At 42.9% G+C, this 19,186-nt stretch overlaps 4 protein-coding genes across 7 annotated transcripts; 2 read left to right on the plus strand and 2 right to left on the minus strand.

Moving 5' to 3' along the window:
* Positions 1–368: 368 nt before the first annotated feature.
* On the minus strand, positions 369–1,088 carry RB195_008382 (uncharacterized protein; the record flags this gene model as incomplete). Of its 2 annotated transcripts, none has more annotated exons than XM_064194842.1 (1): positions 369–1,088. In XM_064194842.1, the coding sequence occupies one exon, from the start codon at positions 1,086–1,088 to the stop codon at positions 369–371; it is 720 nt and encodes a 239-aa protein (XP_064045986.1). The 2 variants fall into 2 exon arrangements, with proteins under 2 accessions (XP_064045986.1, XP_064045987.1); XM_064194841.1 differs by having other exon boundaries at positions 369–1,016.
* A 192-nt stretch (positions 1,089–1,280) lies between these two features.
* RB195_008383 (uncharacterized protein) lies at positions 1,281–6,980 on the minus strand (the record flags this gene model as incomplete). The annotated part of the gene is made up of 3 exons (XM_064194843.1): positions 1,281–2,017; positions 2,260–2,363; positions 6,613–6,980. 3 exons carry the CDS (start codon positions 6,978–6,980, stop codon positions 1,281–1,283), a joined length of 1,209 nt encoding a protein of 402 aa, XP_064045988.1.
* A 154-nt stretch (positions 6,981–7,134) lies between these two features.
* On the plus strand, positions 7,135–12,998 carry RB195_008384 (uncharacterized protein; the record flags this gene model as incomplete). 3 transcript variants are annotated; one of them, XM_064194844.1, is made up of 5 exons in its annotated part: positions 7,135–7,244; positions 7,545–7,619; positions 7,738–7,858; positions 8,178–8,250; positions 8,319–8,359. In XM_064194844.1, the coding sequence occupies 5 exons, from the start codon at positions 7,135–7,137 to the stop codon at positions 8,357–8,359; spliced, it is 420 nt and encodes a 139-aa protein (XP_064045989.1). The 3 variants fall into 3 exon arrangements, with proteins under 3 accessions (XP_064045989.1, XP_064045990.1, XP_064045991.1); XM_064194846.1 differs by lacking the exons at positions 7,135–7,244; positions 7,545–7,619; positions 8,178–8,250; positions 8,319–8,359 and adding exons at positions 7,356–7,402; positions 8,683–8,788; positions 12,676–12,839; positions 12,891–12,998; XM_064194845.1 differs by lacking the exons at positions 7,135–7,244; positions 7,545–7,619; positions 7,738–7,858; positions 8,178–8,250; positions 8,319–8,359 and adding exons at positions 8,561–8,593; positions 8,683–8,788; positions 12,676–12,839; positions 12,891–12,998.
* A 4,849-nt stretch (positions 12,999–17,847) lies between these two features.
* Positions 17,848–19,164, plus strand: RB195_008385 (uncharacterized protein; the record flags this gene model as incomplete). The annotated part of the gene is made up of 1 exon (XM_064194847.1): positions 17,848–19,164. One exon carries the CDS (start codon positions 17,848–17,850, stop codon positions 19,162–19,164), a length of 1,317 nt encoding a protein of 438 aa, XP_064045992.1.
* Positions 19,165–19,186: the final 22 nt, after the last annotated feature.

Consider the following 19,186-nt stretch of genomic DNA (forward strand, 5'->3'; position numbering starts at 1 on the left):
AATTGAACCATCCTCTATCCTTGGTCCGCACTTCATGTACTCAGTTTTTGATGTGCTGAGGCGCAATCCATATTTCTGCAGCCGATCCTTTCAAGACTGCACTTGTTTCTGCAGATCACCTCGAGACTCCGATGGGAGCATGACATCATCGGCAAAGAGTAGAGTCCACGGGTGCTGCTTCTGGATTTCCTTCGTTATCGTGTCCATGCACAGTATGAACAGCAGGGGTGAGAGGGATGAACCCTGGTGAACCCCTACGTCTACAGGGAATGGCCTGCTTGTTCCAGCAGCACATCGGACAACGCTGGTGGGCTTCGCATAAAGTAGCTTTGTCCACCGCACATATTCTTCTGGTACTCTATGCGACCTCATGGACATCCATAACAGCCCTCTGGGACACGGTCGAAAGCTTTCTCGAGATCGAGAAAAGCAAGATGCACACTGCGGTTCTTCTCTCGATGTTTCTCCAGAAGGATACGGACAGCATGGATAGCATCCATAGTGCTGCAGTCTTTGACAAAACCGCACTGGTTGAGTGAAACGCTGACAATTTTCCTCAGACGAGCCTCCAGGACACGCTCAAAAACCTTCATCGTATGGCACAGCAGTCGTATAGGCCTGTACGAAGTGCAGTCAGCAATGTCTCCTTTCCCTTTCCAGACAGGCACGGTCACGGAAATTTGCCAAACGTCTGGAGTCCGTCCTTCTGCAACGATCTTGTTAAATAGAGTTGCCAGCCACACGGACCCTCGATCTCCTAGCAGCTTACAGACATCAGCAGGTATGTCATCAGGACCGGTTGCCTTGTTCGACTTCATTTTTGCGAGGGCAGCACTGACTTCGACGGCAGTAATTGGTAGAACAGGACCCTCGACGCTGGGAACAGTTGGGATCGGAGGATGACAGAACTCTTCGTTACACAAGTGGTTGTAGTACGCTCGCCACCTCTCCAAGATCTGACCAGGGCGGCGCAGAACGGCTCCATCAGTTCCCTTAACGATCTTGGTGTGTTCCATATCCAACGTTGAGCGATGTCGCGCTCTGACTAAATGATAAACTGCCCGCTCCCCTTCCCTGGTATCAAGCATGTCGTACACAGCCTTGTAGCGGTCCGACTTCGCCTTGGAGACTTCTCCCTCTTAGCCTCCCTCTTCGCCGCTAGGTAAGCATCCCGATCTTCAGGCTGACGTGTCCTCCACCACAGCTTATACTTGGACTTCTCACGAATTGCCGCCTGAAGTTCCTCGTTCCAAAACCACGTAGCCTTTTGTACTGTGGGCTTAGAGAACACTCTGGGAAAGACGACCTAGAGTCGTCTTTTCCAGAGTGTTCTCCGCGGTCAAGCCTATAACGCTGGAAGTAGACGACCACACTACGAGTAGGGTGGGGAAGCGCAGATGGAGCCAGGGACGCAAAAATATCTCCTTCCGATCCTTCAGATTCCACCATTTGATGCGTTGTGTTTCAGTTCTTGGATGTCTCTTCCTTGGACGGGAGATTTTCAAGTCCATAACGAGCAGATGAACGAGCAGATCTTCCCAAAAGCACATCTTCTCTTCTTCACTACAGCCCATCTGTGGCGCATAAGCAGATACGACTCGCGATTCCACTTCTCCTGTATCTACTTTTACAATCATCAAGCGATCCAATAGTCGATCCACCGCTGTGACGCTATTTCTAAACGACTCGTTCAATATGATACCAACGCCATTGCGATTTGATGTGCCGTGGTAGATGAGCTTGTAGCCATCGCCTAATTCCCTTGACTTGGAGCCTTTCCAGCGAGTCTCCTGTACACAACATATGTCAACACGGCGTTTTCTGAGACTGTCTGCCAGTTCACGACTTCTTCCAGTAAGCGTCCCAACGTTAAGTGTTGCCAAGCGCACTGGATGTTGCTGGCGATGGAGGATTAACTTCTTTGGCCGGCTCCGTCCTCTAGCCGGTAGCCCTCGCATATTTGCCACAATGCCCGGGCGAGGACAATGCGTGTCGCTTCTGGGGTACGCCCTAGCTTCTGAAGAAAACATAGTAGACATTAGCAGTATGACGCAACGGGGGTGTTGTCCTCGGTCGGCTTGTCGCACTAGAAAGCTAGCAGCCTGGCACCGGTTTTATTTTTTCCTATTTCAGAAGATGGAGTAATATGTTGATATTTCACTCGCGACATTCGCCAGCACGCCACATCCATTTCTAAGCAAAGTTCTTCGTTATGGCACACCATTAGTAAGTATTCAAGCTTCCGTCTGAGCGCCTCACCTTCCATGCAGACAAGCTTCTCTATCATCGTTGGCGGCGCTTTCCACTTCTCCAATCCATAGATCATGGGGCTTCGCCGCCGATGTGGCTGTTTGATCACAGAGCTGAATCCCAAATAGACTTTTACGCATTTTCGTTCAATATCTCTCTCATCTAGCCAGTGCAGCTAAGGGGTACCAAATGATCCCACTACAAGGAAAGGAACTCAAGTCGACGGATGTGATGCAGCTGCTTCACACAATGTAGTTCTGTTCTTTGTTTGTCATATACATGTGTGTATATGTTTTCTGAGTGCATCCACCAAACGTCACGAACAGTCTCCGTTTCGTAAGTTCCGCAGTGCAAATTCTTAGTTTGATAGTCTAAGGATAGACTACGTCCTCTCCTCCCACCAAGTAACAAGTGGCGTCTATTGTCAGCGTACGACACCTGATAGGATCCGAAATCTTCGAAATAATATCTACGGCGTCAGCGATCTCATTTAGCTTAATTGCGTAGGTTAGTTCCCCACCATCTCCCTCTATAAGCCTCTCTGCTCGCGCAGTCATCTCAGATCATTAAACATGTTTTCTTTTTTTCATAGTGAATTTCTCTTTGATGAATTTACTCCTTATATTTTTTGTATCGAGGGTGGAAGCACCTGTATCATCCATAAAACGCGACGGTTACAGGGGATGAACTTCAGGAAGATCGTGTTTTCATCCAAGCAGTTAAGTGGCCTCAGATTTCATCTGATGAAAGCTCAAACATGGGTAATTAAACTATTAACTGGTAGCGCATAGCGCACGTGTAAGACACTCGAGGCCAGCTGTGGCAGTAAACGCTTTTTCTGACTAGCGTCATTCCAACATAAGGCAGTGTAGCGCAGTCGGTAACAGGTTTGCTGTCTGCACAATCGATCGGAGCTTCGAATCCGCCCTAATACTGACCAAGCCTGACGCCAGACCAAGCAAGTCGTTGTATAGGTCAGTTACACGTTCGTAAACTGTAAACGATTCTTAATTGAAGTGAACGTGATGGCGCATCCCAAGCGCATTGATTAACGAAAGACACACACACTTTTGTCTCTCTCATAACTGTCACAGTTTTCAGTATACAACCCAAATAGCAGATCTCATCGACAAGTTCATTACGTTGTCCGTTCATCCCAATTCCCGAAGAGTCCCACAACTGCTTTTTTTAGGGCGGGGTTGCAGTCCATAGGATGCAACTAATTTCGATACAGGATTCACAAAATGTTGCATCTTCGCGCTCCTGGAAGCGAATATTTCTACATCATAGGCCTACTCGAGGTCGACCAAGGGGCGTGCAGACGCTGCAAAAATTACATCTGCGGAACACTGCTCAAATGTTCTTCGCATTATGTCATCGATGGCAAAGTTGGATAGAAAGGGTCCCGCCGTGGCCACTTGTCTCACTCCTGCTTCCGCTTTGAACAGTGAAGTAAATCTTGTTGCTGTTCGAACTGCAGCAGTTGTTTTGTAATTCCTATTGTTTACTAATCGCAAAATATCCCTGGAACTAAATCGGCGCGAAGCACGTTGAGAATACAGTCTTGATGAGGAGAATCGAAAGCGGCTTCGAAGCTAACTACTTCAAATACCGCCGCCACATTTTGATCAATCTCCTGGCAATGAACACCTGATCAGCCGTCGATCGACTAGGGCGAAAGCCTGCTTTTTCATCGCGGGTGGTTTTTTTTTCGCAATGTTTAATTAGCCGATCTAAAACCGTGTACAGGCTGCAGCGAAATGCCTAAGTAATTTCTGGGTTCTGTGACCGACTTCTTTTCAACATGAATGATGATAGCGAGCCGTGAGTTATCCATTCGGATTTCAGCATTAAGCAGATTTCGAAGAGATTTCAGCATTTCTGGGATTACTTCGTCGTCTTTATCAGATTTCATATTCATATTTCTTAGATAGTAATCAGTACCTACAACTAAGTCGGTGGTTCTCCACTGACCCTGATGTACGTTGGTCGTTAGACGTGCGCTAGGGACAATAAGTACCGATACATAGGGATAACGTCCTTTCCTCGTATCATAGACCTACATGGAGATCCTTCTTGGGCTCAATGAATGTTCGCTGAGTGACATCTGCTAATAAAGATGATAATGACTCCTCTTGTCTGAAAATGCCAAATACTTTCTTACTCAGTGAAACACAGCCACTAGAGCGAGTAATAACAATCGAATACTTTTTTTCTAATATGAACATCCCCAAAATCTTCATTGATGTGATACGGCCGTGAAAAGTTCCAGAAAAGTAGGATTAGAAGCAGAGAATATATTTTATATTAGAGAGCCATAAACTTTTGAACTTCTTTAGTATTGTATTGCGCTTCCTCTCGGATGGTGAATGCCTACCAAAAACGCACTGTTAAACGGGTAAAGTGTAGTACGGAGAGAGGAGACTCAGCCTGAGCCTAAAGAATGCATTTAGAGCGCAAAAAACGTCCATGTAGCGCAAAGGCCGTTCTTATCAGCCAGATGCAGATTGGGGAGAAGCCATATCTCAGGCCCGTTTTGGTTTTGTTGAAGGCCCTACCTAATACATTTTAGCTAGTCACTTGCAGTGGCCCTCTTTGGAGAGTTCGATGGAGACAAAGCGTTAGTACCACCAGCTTCACCTTCCCTTTTTCTCTTAGTAGCTTAGTCCTCCATGTCATATATCGTCTAAGACTAATGCTCAGGCCCCGACTGAGTCAGCAAGGCAATTCCAGTGGTGACTTGTCACACGAGAAACTATCGCTTTTTCGAGAACTTCTCAAATGGTCAAATGACTTTCTCATTTGACCCGTTTTCGTTCACTTGCGTTCTAGGTGCAGATCAAGTATACTTCAATAAGAGCGCGATTGAGCCCCATCACATGACTAGAACAGTGTCGATAGGGTGATCTCTGAGAATTTGGAATCGTATGTGGTGGTACAAGAGGTTACTCGATTGTAAGCCTTAAAGAGCTATCAATGAGTTTAGCGTATCCTAGAAAGGTTATCCATTCCGAACATTATTATTCTTCTACATCAGCGCACAGACCTCAGTGTTGTCAGCAAATTCTTTTTTTTTTTTTGAAAAGTAGGCATTGCACAAGTCACTATTTAAGGAGAGCTGGGCGAGCACCAGTTTAGCACCACCAGAAAGCATCAATTCACACTTTTAGCACGATAAGTCATAAAACAGAATGATAAGTATTGCCCATGCTCGACTGTCTTTGAATCTCGGCATGTTGAAACGAAGTTTTTAATTGATTTCCTTGAGTTGTAGACAAGATTGGTATTGATCGCCTTTATTAAACAACGGCTAACGTTTCGGCGTTATCACCTTCGTCAGAGCCTGGAAAGTTCAAAGCCATTAGCGATTTATCCCCTCATACGTCTCATCACCCTACTGAAAGCATCCAAACGGTAGGCAAACTCAAACAGCAACACATTGGCTAGTACTTACCTCATTAGCTAGACTTGTTAACGCAGCAGACCACCACGTACCACAACTACGAGTCACAAGAGTTTTTATATAGGGACCTCACGGCCCGCCCGTAAATCAAAACCCGCATAAGTCTTGATATAGGGATAACTCGTTTGTGATAGCAATGCACTCATCCTTCTTGTTCATTTTTGGACTTTTGGCGGTTATCCAAAAGGCCTCTAGCGTTCTGCGTGCTGTGATCTCGGACTCGTTGGATAATATACGAACTTCTACCTCCATTTGGGATTTTGGATGACATATTCTACGGTGTTTTAGATTTTTCGAGTCCATCTAGATGCTCCTTGACCCTCATACACAGTGGACGTCCCGTTTCCCCTATATGATCGTCACCGCACAACTTGCATGTGATACGATACACTACTCCTGATATCATGCAATCACCCTCTCTGCCATACGGGCAAACCACGCAGCTGGGAGTTGTGCAGAGTCGATCATACGCACGATTACGTACCAGCTGACCCTTGAGGTTTGCCGGAGGTATTTCCACAACCCTCACGTCATTCTGTAGACCCGCTTTTCTTAGACAACCCCGTACCGCTCTGCTCATATCATCAGATATACAAGGTAAACAGAAAGGGATCGTTTCTGGGCAGGGATGTCGTGCTGGTCGGGTAGCACCATCTCCAGCTGGGTACCCATTGGATATTGCTACTTTATGGGCCAGATTTTCAGACCATGTTGTTTCCTAGCTACTCGACGAGACTCTTGCCGCCGTTCTGTACATGTTACCTATAACAGATTTTTTCATTTTGCTGGGATGCGCTGAAAGGTAGTGGATCAAGATGTTTTTGCTGCTGGGTTTCCGGTACCACTTAGTCTTATATATCCCATTCCGCAAGTAAATATGCACATTCAAGAGAGCTAACCAACTGTCTATCAGTCTCTCCTTTGTGAACTTAATGTGCGGACACTGCTGATTGAGAAGATTGAAGCACGTGTCTAGTTCTGCTTGTGTTGAGCAGACGACGCAGCAATAATCTATGTAACGATAGTACAGTAGTGGTTTGCGGTCTATTATAGGCTTTTCGGTCTTGGCCATGAAAACAATGGCGAGAGTTGGTGCCAGCCTTTGTCCCATAGCTAGGCCTCTAAGTTGTCGGTAGTACTGTCCCGACCATCGGAAAATAGAGCAATTCAGGCATTCGTCTATCAATGTCATGATCTGCCTAATGCTTAATCCATACATGTTCAATGAAGCCTGGCGCTGCGTGAGCAGTTCGTGAACAGCCTGCATGGCTACATCGTTTGAAACGTTCGTATAGAGTGACGTAACGTCAAAGGTCTCTACTACACATTCACGCTCAAACGAGGTACTGCGGAGAAGTTTTAGGAAGTTGCTAAAACTGCTGAGGTGGGCAGGGACATATTTGAGCAGCTGATTTAGGATTATGTTGAGCAGCCAGGAAATTCTATCCGTGGGGCCCCCGATACCACTAATGATAGATCTCACTTTAAAGTCACGTGGATCGTTCGAAGTGAGGCCATTTTCAGGGAGCTTGTGAGTTTTGATTAGCGTGTATAGGACTGGACAATGTGTTGCTGTTTGAGTTTGCCTACCGTTTGGATGCTTTCAGTAGGGTGATGAGGCGCTTGAGGAGATAAATCACTAATGGCTTTGAACTTTCCAGGCTCTGACGAAGGCGATAACGCCGAAACGTTAGCCGTTGTTTAATAAAGACGATCAATACCAATCTTGGCTACAGCTCAAGGAAATCAATTAAAAAGAATGATAAGTGCTTTGATGAAATATATATCTCCGTGTTGCGGCTGTTGCACCCTGCATACGACTAGCATTCAGTTACTTATCACTCTTCCTTCTCGGAGATTTCCGAAGACGAACGAGAAAGAAAAAATGCTTCTTTCGAAAGTTTTGGTAGGTCTCTAAAATAGTTGAGGTCTTATCTAACAAAACAGTGAACGGATTCAATAAGCACTACTGTGTTAACTGCTACACTTATTTTAGTTGAGAAATTGTAGTTATTGCGTTCTAGGTCAATCGTTTGCTTTGTTCTATTTCTGGCTGGTTGGACTTACGTTGAAGGGTTCGACAAAAATAGGTATCAGTCATGCACTGGATGGCACGTATTTATGAAGACTCGCCACTGTTACAAAGTAATTTTTAAGTTACAAATTACTTTTTAAAACTCTCTTATACTATGGTTATGATAACATGTACACAGAGTTGGGGGTGTGTCTGAGTCTGACCTTCACAACTAAAACGCGCTGAATCATCGTTTAAGTTCACCGTTCCTCCTTCACATCACCTTCACTGCAGATGAGCTTTTATGTCCTAATCTCTCTACGTGGCGCCAGATCCACTTCACACAAGATAATGTGAATTATCAAAACTAAAGAGAGTTTTTTTTATAGTAGAATAGATTAGCTTTTTTGAAATTTTTTTTTACTAGAGCTGTGATAACTCAGACTTTAGGGTGGATCCGAGGTTTATCACTCTCATAGTTGGAACGCGTTGATAGAGCCTTTAGAAGCAAGAATTATCAAAAGTAAAGAAAGTTTTTTTTTGTAGTAGAACAGTTAATAGTTAGGAGTGAAGGGCTAGAGAATGTTTCAGAACTCCGCTTCGGCTCTACTCTTATATGGAGTAAGGAGTAGAAGCTTCAAAATGAAGTTTTAATCGTTTATTATCATTTTTGGAGGTTCCAACAGACATGATGACAGATCCAGGGAGCTCAAACAAATTTATATTTTTCTGTAAAATAGCTATATTTTCGTGGCTACTGACTGAATCTTCTATAGGCTGGGTGTATTGAACTGAGAACTGAGATAATGGAAAGTCAATAAACGGTTATTCGCATGACAGCTACAGCAGCAGCCATCTGCAACAGAGTACGATCAAAGCACACTCTATCGCCTGATTGTTATTTCGCAAGCTGTCGAGAGTTCTGAACTACTTTTGATACTGAATGAAGTTTCAGATTTTCCGCGAAACAGCCAATTGGGAAAATGCAAAAAAGTTTTGTGAAAGTATTGGTGGTCATCTCGCGGTAGCTAACTCTATAGAAGAACACGAATTCATGAAAGGTTAGCTTATTTTGCAGCTCAGCCTTCGCCTAATTGCTGTTGAAGAGAAACCATACAGGTTATGAATTCTAAGAATTATAAACTCTTATATTAGTAAGCATGTGTTATAAATTAAGCCGAAAGCTTAATTGTTGCAATCCTATATTACTGGCTAAAGTTTCGAAGTCGCCTTCTTCAGACCCTGAAAGGATGAAATTGAACATGTCGATAGTCAAATTAAAGCAACAGCCAAGAGTGTTAACAAAACGGCTAACGGCTACGGTTTTGGCGTTGTCGCCTCCGTCAGAGTCAGGAAAGTAAGAACATTTGCAATATATCCTCTCAAATGCCTCATCCTTAACAAGTCATCGTCCCCTAGGATATCATCCGGAAACAAAAACCAAAAAAGCCTAAATCGTTGTGCCTACCTCAGTAGCCGCGTTGCCGCGATGTTAGCGGATATCCGCGTGGTGCAATCGCTTCGCTAATACTAACTAGGATGCGACCCGCATATGACCACATAGATCAAAACCCGCAAAGGTCCTGATGCAGAGCCAGCTCGTTGGTCACGGCTAAGCACTCTTCCTTTCTATTCATTTTTGGACTTTTTGCATTTATCCAAAAAGCTTCTAAAGTTCTGCGAGCTATAATTTCGGGTACGTACGATAGAATTTTGATAGCTATGCAGAAAGAAACATTTTCATGACAGCGTCTTGGCAATCTTGGCTGTTGCTTTAATTTGACTATCGACAAGTTGCAATCTCTATGCCAAGAATCAAGGGAAGTCGAAATTTCGCACTTCTGAAATTGATGAGAGAAATGAGATTGAAAATGGTTTTTTTTGGTCATACGTCCTACCCGCCCAACAGAGAAAATCGTGTGCCTACTCTTCCTGCCTAAGGTATCGCGCTCAAATCGCAACCTTAAACAGGAGTTCACACGCAATAAAGGGACTTTCGTCCTTGCGGCTCGTCTTTGCGCTCTGGGAATGGATCCAAAACAATTCCGGAGCGTGGTCGTGCTGTTAGCTTCAAAACCTCCGTTATGACGCCGTACCCTACACCCATATAATACCGTGAAGTCACACGATTTCCTTTTGCCACATGCGAACAGAAAATTAGACAAACAACACATGAACTCATGCCATCACCTTCCCTATTATCCAGAAGAGTTTTGCAATCTGATATATTTTAAGTGCCGTCATATACGTGATCATGTATGAGCCTCTGCTTAAGATTGCTAGAAACAGCTCTGTAAGCGCTACAGATTATTTAGTAACACAATGGTTCGTATTGATAAAATCCAGCGTTTTCTGCTTTGTTTTTTTCATGACTCATTTATTTATTCAATTCTTGCACTCCAAAAGTATCCCCAAACAAGGAAAAAACAGTACTGAAATAATCTTGGTGGAAAATTTAAAATTTCAAGAAAAGGCCGAAATCATCAGTGACTAGAAAAAGTAGAAGGAAAACGTAAGAGTACGTTAATTAGCAAGCAGTGGTTTGAAGAAAACCACCATAGTATCAGAACGTTTTCTGATCTCATCAACCGAATATTTTTCTGGTAAAGCAATATGGTGAAAAAAAGGAAGCTTTAGGGTTTTTTCCGAGACCAAGAAGAGTGGTTAAATTATAAAAAATTATCACATAGTCGTAATCATGCGACATTCATATTTGGGTTACACTTCAGAAGTACCCAGCGAGGTTTTTTTGTATTTCGAGTTCTTTCTAGAACTAGACCCAAAATTGGGACAATAACCTAGATGAAAACGTACACAACGAAAAAAAAAACCGAGTAAAGGGATCATCCTAGGGTGAAAACATTTTCCATTTGGATCTCCGTATTATTAAATTTTAGCAAAAGATCTTATCGAGCCTTCATTTGAGAGCTTTTGCAATGAGTCTATGTCCTAAACAATGTCCTAAACACCTCTATTTTTCCAATACGTGTTTTCAAACAAATTTTAGTAGCATATTATCGTCCTCGTTTTACTTAAACATTCGCAAAACTAGGCGACGAATATGCGATCACCAGGGATATCCGTAATCTAAAAGATCTGGCGTATCAATACGCATGGGATGCGCCAACGCGCTCTATTTCGAAATCGTTGAGATTTTGGAACGTGTATTGGACTAGCCTAACGCGACTTGCAGGGGCCAATCGATGATCAAAGTTGTGTTTCTACCCTCCAGGAAAATGCATCCATCGAACTCAGAATGATAAAAATATTGATTGGCGCAATAAACTCGAACCTCAAACCAAGCAGCCACAGCGGAACTTCTTATCGACTGCTGATTTCTTGATATATATCATGATCATGATCACGCTATGTAATAATGGGCGTAGTCTGTCACGTGTGTGTGTATGTGTATGTGTATGTGTATGTGTATGTGTATGTGTATGTTTGGCTGTTCGGCACGTTTGCCTCAAGCTGATAACATGCCTTCTTCAGAATGCGGAAACATCCATACAAAGGGTTGCTTAAATAGTACCCAACAGTTCACATGATCTGATGTGGAACTTATCTTTATCAGTACGATCATGTTGTTTATGTCATTTTATGTTAAAACATCATTCTGTGATAGCTGTTGGGGGAAGTTGGGACGAACATCCATAGTTCGAGTAATGCTTCCAAATTGTATCTACATTATGTTGGTGTTGAAGGTATTAGAGTGTTTGAAGCTGATGGTTAAATATTCTCCAAATATGCGTCTAGAACGAAATCTATGTAATCTTTCGCTTAATTTATGAAAAAAAGAGAAAGAGAGTGTTGTTAGAAAAGTACAAATCTAATTTTACAGAGAATGCCACTACTATAAATTTTCCTTGATCAGTGAAGGGGAGCGAAGCGAACACCACAGAAAGTCTGAAGTCCGGCTTTACCCGGACATTCAGAATGGTATACATATATGTGAGATACACGCATATATGTATGGTTCCGACCAATCCGATTCGTTCAAGAGAAAGAAACTCAATCACTTTCTCAGGAAATGTTCGATCTCTTACTTCGGCCCACTCTACATCATCCTTCGCTACACCTCTCATCAACATGTTGCCCCATTATATCGTTGCTGTCTCTCAAGCTTAGCCGCACACTCCAATATTTCAGGCGTGCGATGTACTGCAGTGTAACAACCGACTTAGTGAAACGGTTTAAAGCTAATCCACAGAGAAAAAAACGGCGCGAAAGAAGACGTTCTTCTCCACGAAATCAGTTGCAATGCGCTACCCTTAAGTAAGCGTCGCGTCTACGAGCCAGCGGCCGAAGATTAGTGAGGTCTCCTAACCAGCTTGTTCAAGTAAGACCAATGAATGGGCTGGTGAAGGGACCGTGTGCAAAGGTGAACGCTCTAGCGTACCTCGGGGAACTCAAACCGCTTCCCATGCCGTTTTTTGCACGGGAAAATTGAGCAGGGCTGCGCTTGTTCCCCTAATCTACAAACCTAACTCTAAGATTTTCCCGTCATTTCCGTATCGCATTAATTTTGTGATATGCTGCTTTTAAACAAGCAACAGAATCCCCTCCTATCGCACAACAGCAGACGCGTTGCGGCTTGCCTGCGTTCCACTTCAAGACATTCATGATCTCCGGATGTACACAAGAAGTGGTCTCGTGAAAACAAATTAGAGCATTATTTGGAGTGTGAAAAACAAGGATTTATTCTTGAAGAAAACCCAGAATAAAAGATGGAATTATGATAACAGATTAAAAGTTGGGTTTCCGAGTGCTCACCGCACCATGAACGAAAAGAATTTCATTTCAAATATAGGAGCACTAATAACTTGAATGCAGTGTCAATTACGATAATCTAAATGAGCAAATGGCAAATAAATGGCTAAAAATAAACAAGTAGTTCATAATACTTAAATGTCTTCTTTTCCCCAGAATTAAGATCAGTTTCTTACAGCATTACATCTACTGAGCTTCAATAAGGGTAGAACATGGATTGGATTTCGTCGCGATAAAACAGCCAAAACTGGTTGGAGATGGGTAGACGGTTCGACACAAATGTTTAACGTTTGGCACCAAGGGGAACCAAACAACGAAGCTGGAAGAGAAAATTACGGAAATGTAAGTTATAGCATCTGTTTTTCCAACATTTGCTATCGTCAATGATCCCAGCTGGAATCTGACGGCCTATGGAACGACAATGAACTTAATGCGTGGCAGGAGAAACTGGGTGTTATGTGCGAATCGGAAAACTGCGGTGATGGCCTCCAAGCAAACTAATTTTTTTTCTGTTGTTTTTGTTTCTGTTAAGGTTGTTATGAATCGTTTTGTTGTTTGTTGATTTGCTATACAATCAATAGTATCCAGTGATCAATAGTAGTACTAAAACTTCACTTCCCGCTCTCATTTCTCTAACAAGCGAGCCAAAATTCGTTGGTGACTTAAGGAGCAGCAAATCTTTTTTAACGAGGACGATCAAAATTTCAAACCATTATTTCATGCATAGACTTCGCGTTTTTTGATAAAATACAAAAACCAGAAGACCCGTGGATGCGTTCACTTCTCTCACAAGCCTTCCTTCTTTTGCTCAAGCGCTCTTCGAAAACGTCTGCAAAAGGTTCATCTTCAAACTCAGCTGAATTCCGTCATGTACCTCTCGAACAACTCTCATTTCCTGGTGATCATTCTACTTGATAAGAGTTTGTTGGCGATCAGTGAGATAGAGTGCGAAATGAGGTACTAAAGAGTGACTAAAGAGTGACTTTGATGGGGTCCTTAAGCCGCATCCAGCTGAGCTCTCCGCTGACCGACTGTGCTGCTAACCTATTATCCCATCCCGCTAGCAGCATTCTTAGCTTTCGATATGTGTTCTACTGAGTCTCTAGGACTGGACTTTCTTCTTAGGTCGGAGTAGTAAAGATCGCCAAGATGTTCTGTGCGCAGATCATATGTATCACAGCAATGGAAAACCTGCGGTCAGACTGGAGCTTTTAGCGGCTGGCTGGGTGCTTATTGCGAGAAGGAAAAGGTGCTGTGAACTCAAAGCCATCTAGATTCAATATCATGCAGATTCTGATAGCTTTTTCTGAGTGAAGAGTATTGCTGCAGGGTTGATTTATTTCACCAACAACAGTAGTTCGCTTTTTTTTCTTGATGAGTTTTTCATCTTCCTAGCCAAAATACATGACTTTAAAAGCAACTTCAGGGCTATTCAATATTCCCTCAAATCGCCAAAATTTAGAAGAAAAATTCCAATTCTCCATCAATTCCGATATAAAATCCTCTTCAAACTTCTCTGCGAAGGCAATATCTACGCCTACATAGGGCATCGAGCACTAAACGAACCCAGACATATAATATTTTCCTCAGCTCTCACTGATCAGTGCGATAAAATGCAAGAGAAGGTATCCGTTATTTCGCCTGTGTGGCCAGCTGAATGTGAAATTTAAGTGCATAGATCTGACTGCTAATCACGCTACATAATAACAAGATTATTCTGTCACGTGCATATGTATGTATATGTATCTTGTCGGACAAAAGTTAAGCAGTTTTTTCCTCTTTGAGCTCCTGCTGCAGTTCTCCACTTTCTTCTGGGCAAATCTAGTTCACGAGATCTAAATTTTTATTTGAAAAGCAATTCCGTCCAAGAAAGGCGTAAATGGCAGAAAGAAAATTCATAATTTCAGATTTGCTGAAGATAGCACAGGGAAAAGGTAAGCAATGTCTCAGTTTCGCATACTTTGCATTGCTTTTCTTTCTTCTCTTGCTCTCTTAATATGTTCTACATTTTTTAAAAAAGAAATTTCTCTATTATAAGTATAAGTTAAGAGCAAGAAGTTTCTTCGAATGCGAAGAAAAAACCGTTATACTACCCACCCAAGTATTGTTACCAGAAATTGTCGACGTTTCGGGAAATAAAATGTTATTGAGAACATTTTTAGACATGACCGAACAAAGAAAACTACTGAAAAATTGGCCGTTAAGATTTTTAGAGAGGTTCTTAGCAATTCATACACACACCCACTAGGCCGATGTTCAAGTAGATGTGGCTAAATTTTCGAAGATTTGTATGCGTCTCTGAGAACAGTTCACCGTAGTTCATGTGCTGACAAACTGATCGTTGGAACACCAAGTGAGAAGCTGTTGGTTTCCGTGAAGAAGATGATGATCTGAATGGCATTTGCAAAAGCCGTACTTGCTTTTAACGAATCAAGATTCATTCACATCAGGAATTTGATGTTTAGAACTAAATCTAGTATCGATAGATCACTGAGCATAAGTCTGTCCATCACTTGGAAACAAAGTGAACTTCGAAAAATCGTTACATAGGTAGCATATGTGCCCAATCCTGTCGCGTTCAATACAAAAGCGGCTTTTCCCAAAGCTACTCGGATCATGATGTTCTTCATGGGAAACAACCGTTTTTCAAAGTCTTCCACCAAAGTATGAAGGCCAGCACATAAACAATAATGGATGTCCCTAAGAGACGCAAGAAAATCTTCGAAAATTTGGCTATTTCTAATTATCGACCTTAGTTGGTCAGCGTTAGAAATCTTCACGACAACTTCTTTTTGGAAGGGTTGATTGACTAATTCTAACAAGAGTGTTTGGATGATTATATTCATAATAAAGGACAACAATTTTTTTCTTCTTCGCACCTAAACAAACAGCTTTGAGAAGTAGGCCCAATTAGAGCAACGTCCTGCTTTTTACCCATGTGTAATTTTTTGAAAATAATCACAAAATTGCATTACAAGACAAGAAAGGAAAAAGAGAACGCAAAAGTAATGTAAAAAATACAAGGAACAGAAATTGGTAAACTTCTGTCCGACTATCTCCAATACATCTAAAACTGCAGATTTTCTTTGTGCAATTTCGTCGCTGACGGAATCGCATTTCAAATAATTCCGATTATACTGTACTAGATTTAAATTCGAAATTTTCGCTTTGCGGAATTTTCATAATTGTAATCAGCAGCATCTCAGCAGTTTTCATGTTTGTAGTGTACTAAAACCCCATTTTGTAATGCTTCGGTGATTCCTAAAGAAATGAACATATGTGAATATCTCAGATTGTAAGTTTGTGTAGTAAGTGAGAAAAGGGATCTTAGCAACTTTTCAACAAATTCGCATACTTGAAATGTTAGCATATTAAGAACACTAAAAAGATGAATGCACTGCGAGAAGCAGGAAATTTTTACGTTGCACATTTCTTAGTCGAACATCCTCAACACACAATCGCGACCGAATCTTCTTTCCAACTCAAACGCATGTGACCACCATCAATGTTTTATTTCCGTGTGGTAACGCTTGAAAATGCGAACATTTTTTGCGCTTTTAAATAAAGAGATTTTGAGGTGAGTGGACGACGCAAGATGACGTACCAAATGGGTTGTGCTGCAAGAATAATTTTTAGCTACCGGCAAAACATTCCCACCGCGAAATGGATTCGTTTTGTATCCCGAGAGCATGAATCAAACAACTTTGGCAATAAACGTTAACATGATAGCATATAATGGTTGAGAATATCAATGCGGATATCAATCACTATATAAAGCATACTCTGGTTCGGAAGTTACTCGATCTCATCACTAAGCACTTGCGGTCAAATGTACTCGCTGTCGCTGAGGTACGTTAAAATTAAGATACATGCTACGAGAAGAGCACCTGAGTTTTGAACTCGCGAAGGAATTGAGCGCTAAAGTTTCGGAACTCACGAAGGAACTATTTCTAGACAAAACTCTGCACATAGTTGTAGGTACAGAAAAAGATATATAACTGAACTTTGAATACTCCTGTCTCTCACCGCTCCTCGTCAGATTACTGAAGTTTGTATACACACACCATTAGTTACATAAGAAAGGGAGGAGAAAGAAAGTTGCATACTTCGTTCACGTAAGGAGTACTTCGTTCACTTGAAATAGTAGAACCCATCGCCTAGACTAAACCCGTTATTGTATAGCATGATCATGATATTAGGTTATCACGCTCTCACTCTGCAATGTTAGTTATTTTTACACAACACCGAATACTCGTTGTCGAATGTTTCCTTCAAGGTGCGATTACATTATGGCACACAGAACGGTGTTGAAGTTTTGGTATTATTTAAAACTGAGACTCAAGAAATATGGATGGTTGTACAGTAAGTACGGGGAACGCTATATGTGGCGCAGGTGTTTTCCGTACCCTAAGTTAACGTTCGCTTCTCGCTAGCTGACATACAAGCACAGGAAATTGGATTGAGAACGTTTCGAGAGTAAGAATTTGTTCAAACATGTACTACTCTTGCTCGTACATGTTTATAGGGATCAGAAATGAAACCGCTAGAACATTTTCTCACTTCGACTTCCACTTCGAATGGTGAAGTACATCCGGTTGCTGTTCGTACTGCAGCAGCTGTTCTGTTACTCATGTCGTTTATTAAGCACAAAAATTTTTAAAATGAATTGATGAAAACTGTCGAAAGCGGCTTCAAAGTCCATGGGAGCTATTTGCTTCGAATACCGCTGCCACAATTCGAACAGTCTCTTGACAATAAACGCCTGATCAATCGTCGGACAAGACGATGTTTATGAAAAACGGATGGGTTTCTGATGCCCCACTCACGCTCAACGGAACGAACATATCCGAATGCTCCAGCTATGCATATCTAGGTCTACATCTGAGTCGGGAAATCAACATGGTGAACGACTTGACCTCCGAGCTGAGCAGAAGGAAACGAGCGGCATGGAGAGCATTTAAGAGCATCAAGGATGTGGTGAGAAAAACTAGGAATACCCTGCTTCGTCCTCACCACAACATCTCTTGCTTTGACCTATTTTCCAAAAGCCTGGCCACTTTGCAAGCAGGAAGAAAAAGCAATCAAAGCAAAAGGGAGCGAAAGGAAAAGAAAGGATCACTCTTTCGATTGAGCGTCATTGAACGCTCAATCGAAAGAGCGATGCTAAAAGTATCCTGTTTCACGTAAGTGAGGAACGGGATTCAAAGTCTTTCTACGTTAGCGATTGAAGGGGGCCGCGTATACGAGTCTGATTGCTACCTGCACGTGGTGGCCCTGCTTTAACTAAACGCAATCAGGCGTTCGAGTGTACGCATTGGGAACGTACGAGCTATATAACCTGCACTGTTATATGGCCAAAGCTTCCCATACATTGCAAAAAGGTGCTGTCGTCCAGCACACCGCCAAAGCCCATGACCTGAAAGGTCAACTGCCTGAAGGGAGCATGGAATCTTTGGCAACAACCATTCGTTTCGTGACGCTGAACTGCCGAACACTATCGAGTGAACTCCAACAAGCCGCTCTATCCAGACTTCTGCGATATCTCTGTGTGCCTTTTGCTGCACTGCAGGAAACACGCATGAGAGATCGGCCCGTCATCAGCATCGAAAATTACACCATATACTGCGGCGATGCTGATGAGAACAAAGTAGGTGGCTGCGCGATAGCTGTGAGGAACGATTACAAGAACCTGGTGGAGGAATTTGGCTCAACGTCGTCTAGATGCGCCTTTATACGACTGCGGGATCGCGGAGGACGTAAACTCTGGATCATAAGTGCTCACGCACCTACGGAAAGCGCTGAGGACAACAGTAAGGACGCCTTCTATGATGAACTCAATGCGTTGATGTCTAAAATACCAAGCCAGCAGGTGGTCATTGTCGGAATCGACGCAAATGCAAAGATGGGACTCGAACAGCAATCCGATGTGCTAGGAAAATGGTACTATGCAGCGGAGCGCACGTCGGACAACGGTGACCGTCTGGTCGACTTGTCCGAACAGACGGGCCTCATCATCGCTTCCACGTTTAAGAGGAATCATCGACGCCATCAGCTCACGTGGCAGGGGTCAACCCTTTTAACGCCTGAAGAGCAGCGCAAGCGGAAGATGAGGACTCTTAAACTTCAGCTCGACTACGTTCTGGCGAGGAACATTCCTCAGTCAGATATCCGAAAATCTAGAACTGTTTGGGACGTCGCGTTCGACTCTGACCACCGTCCAGTTCTTCTCAGCTTCAAAATACGGTTTCACAAGAGAAACCGAGGAGTTCCTTTTCAACCGAAAATCGACATGGCAGGTCTGAAAGACGATGAATGCAGAAGAAAATTCCGCAAACGTGTGTCTATTCATGTTGGAGTACGGACCAGGAAGAAGCTTAGCGATGCGGATTCCTTCACAAAGTGCGGAAGTTCCAGGACGCTGCAAGGGAAACGCTCCCGGTTCTATTGCCGCGGAAGAAGCTTGCCTTTGCATCTGCGAAAACAAAATCCACATACAATTCCGTATGTGTCGCGCGCAGCGCTGGTGACTTCAACCAGGAAAAGCGTCTTAGAAGGAAGCTGCGTCGTCAACTGCAACAAGACCGCGATAACGAGTGGACGTCAAGAGCGATGGAGTTTGAGAAGGCGTGGGAGGACAGGAACTCGCGGAAAGCCTACGCTCTACTAAAACAGTATAGCGGCAAAATGAA

Source organism: Necator americanus, chromosome III (genome assembly GCF_031761385.1).
Source record: "Necator americanus strain Aroian chromosome III, whole genome shotgun sequence".
Taxonomy (NCBI): Eukaryota; Metazoa; Nematoda; class Chromadorea; order Rhabditida; family Ancylostomatidae; genus Necator; species Necator americanus.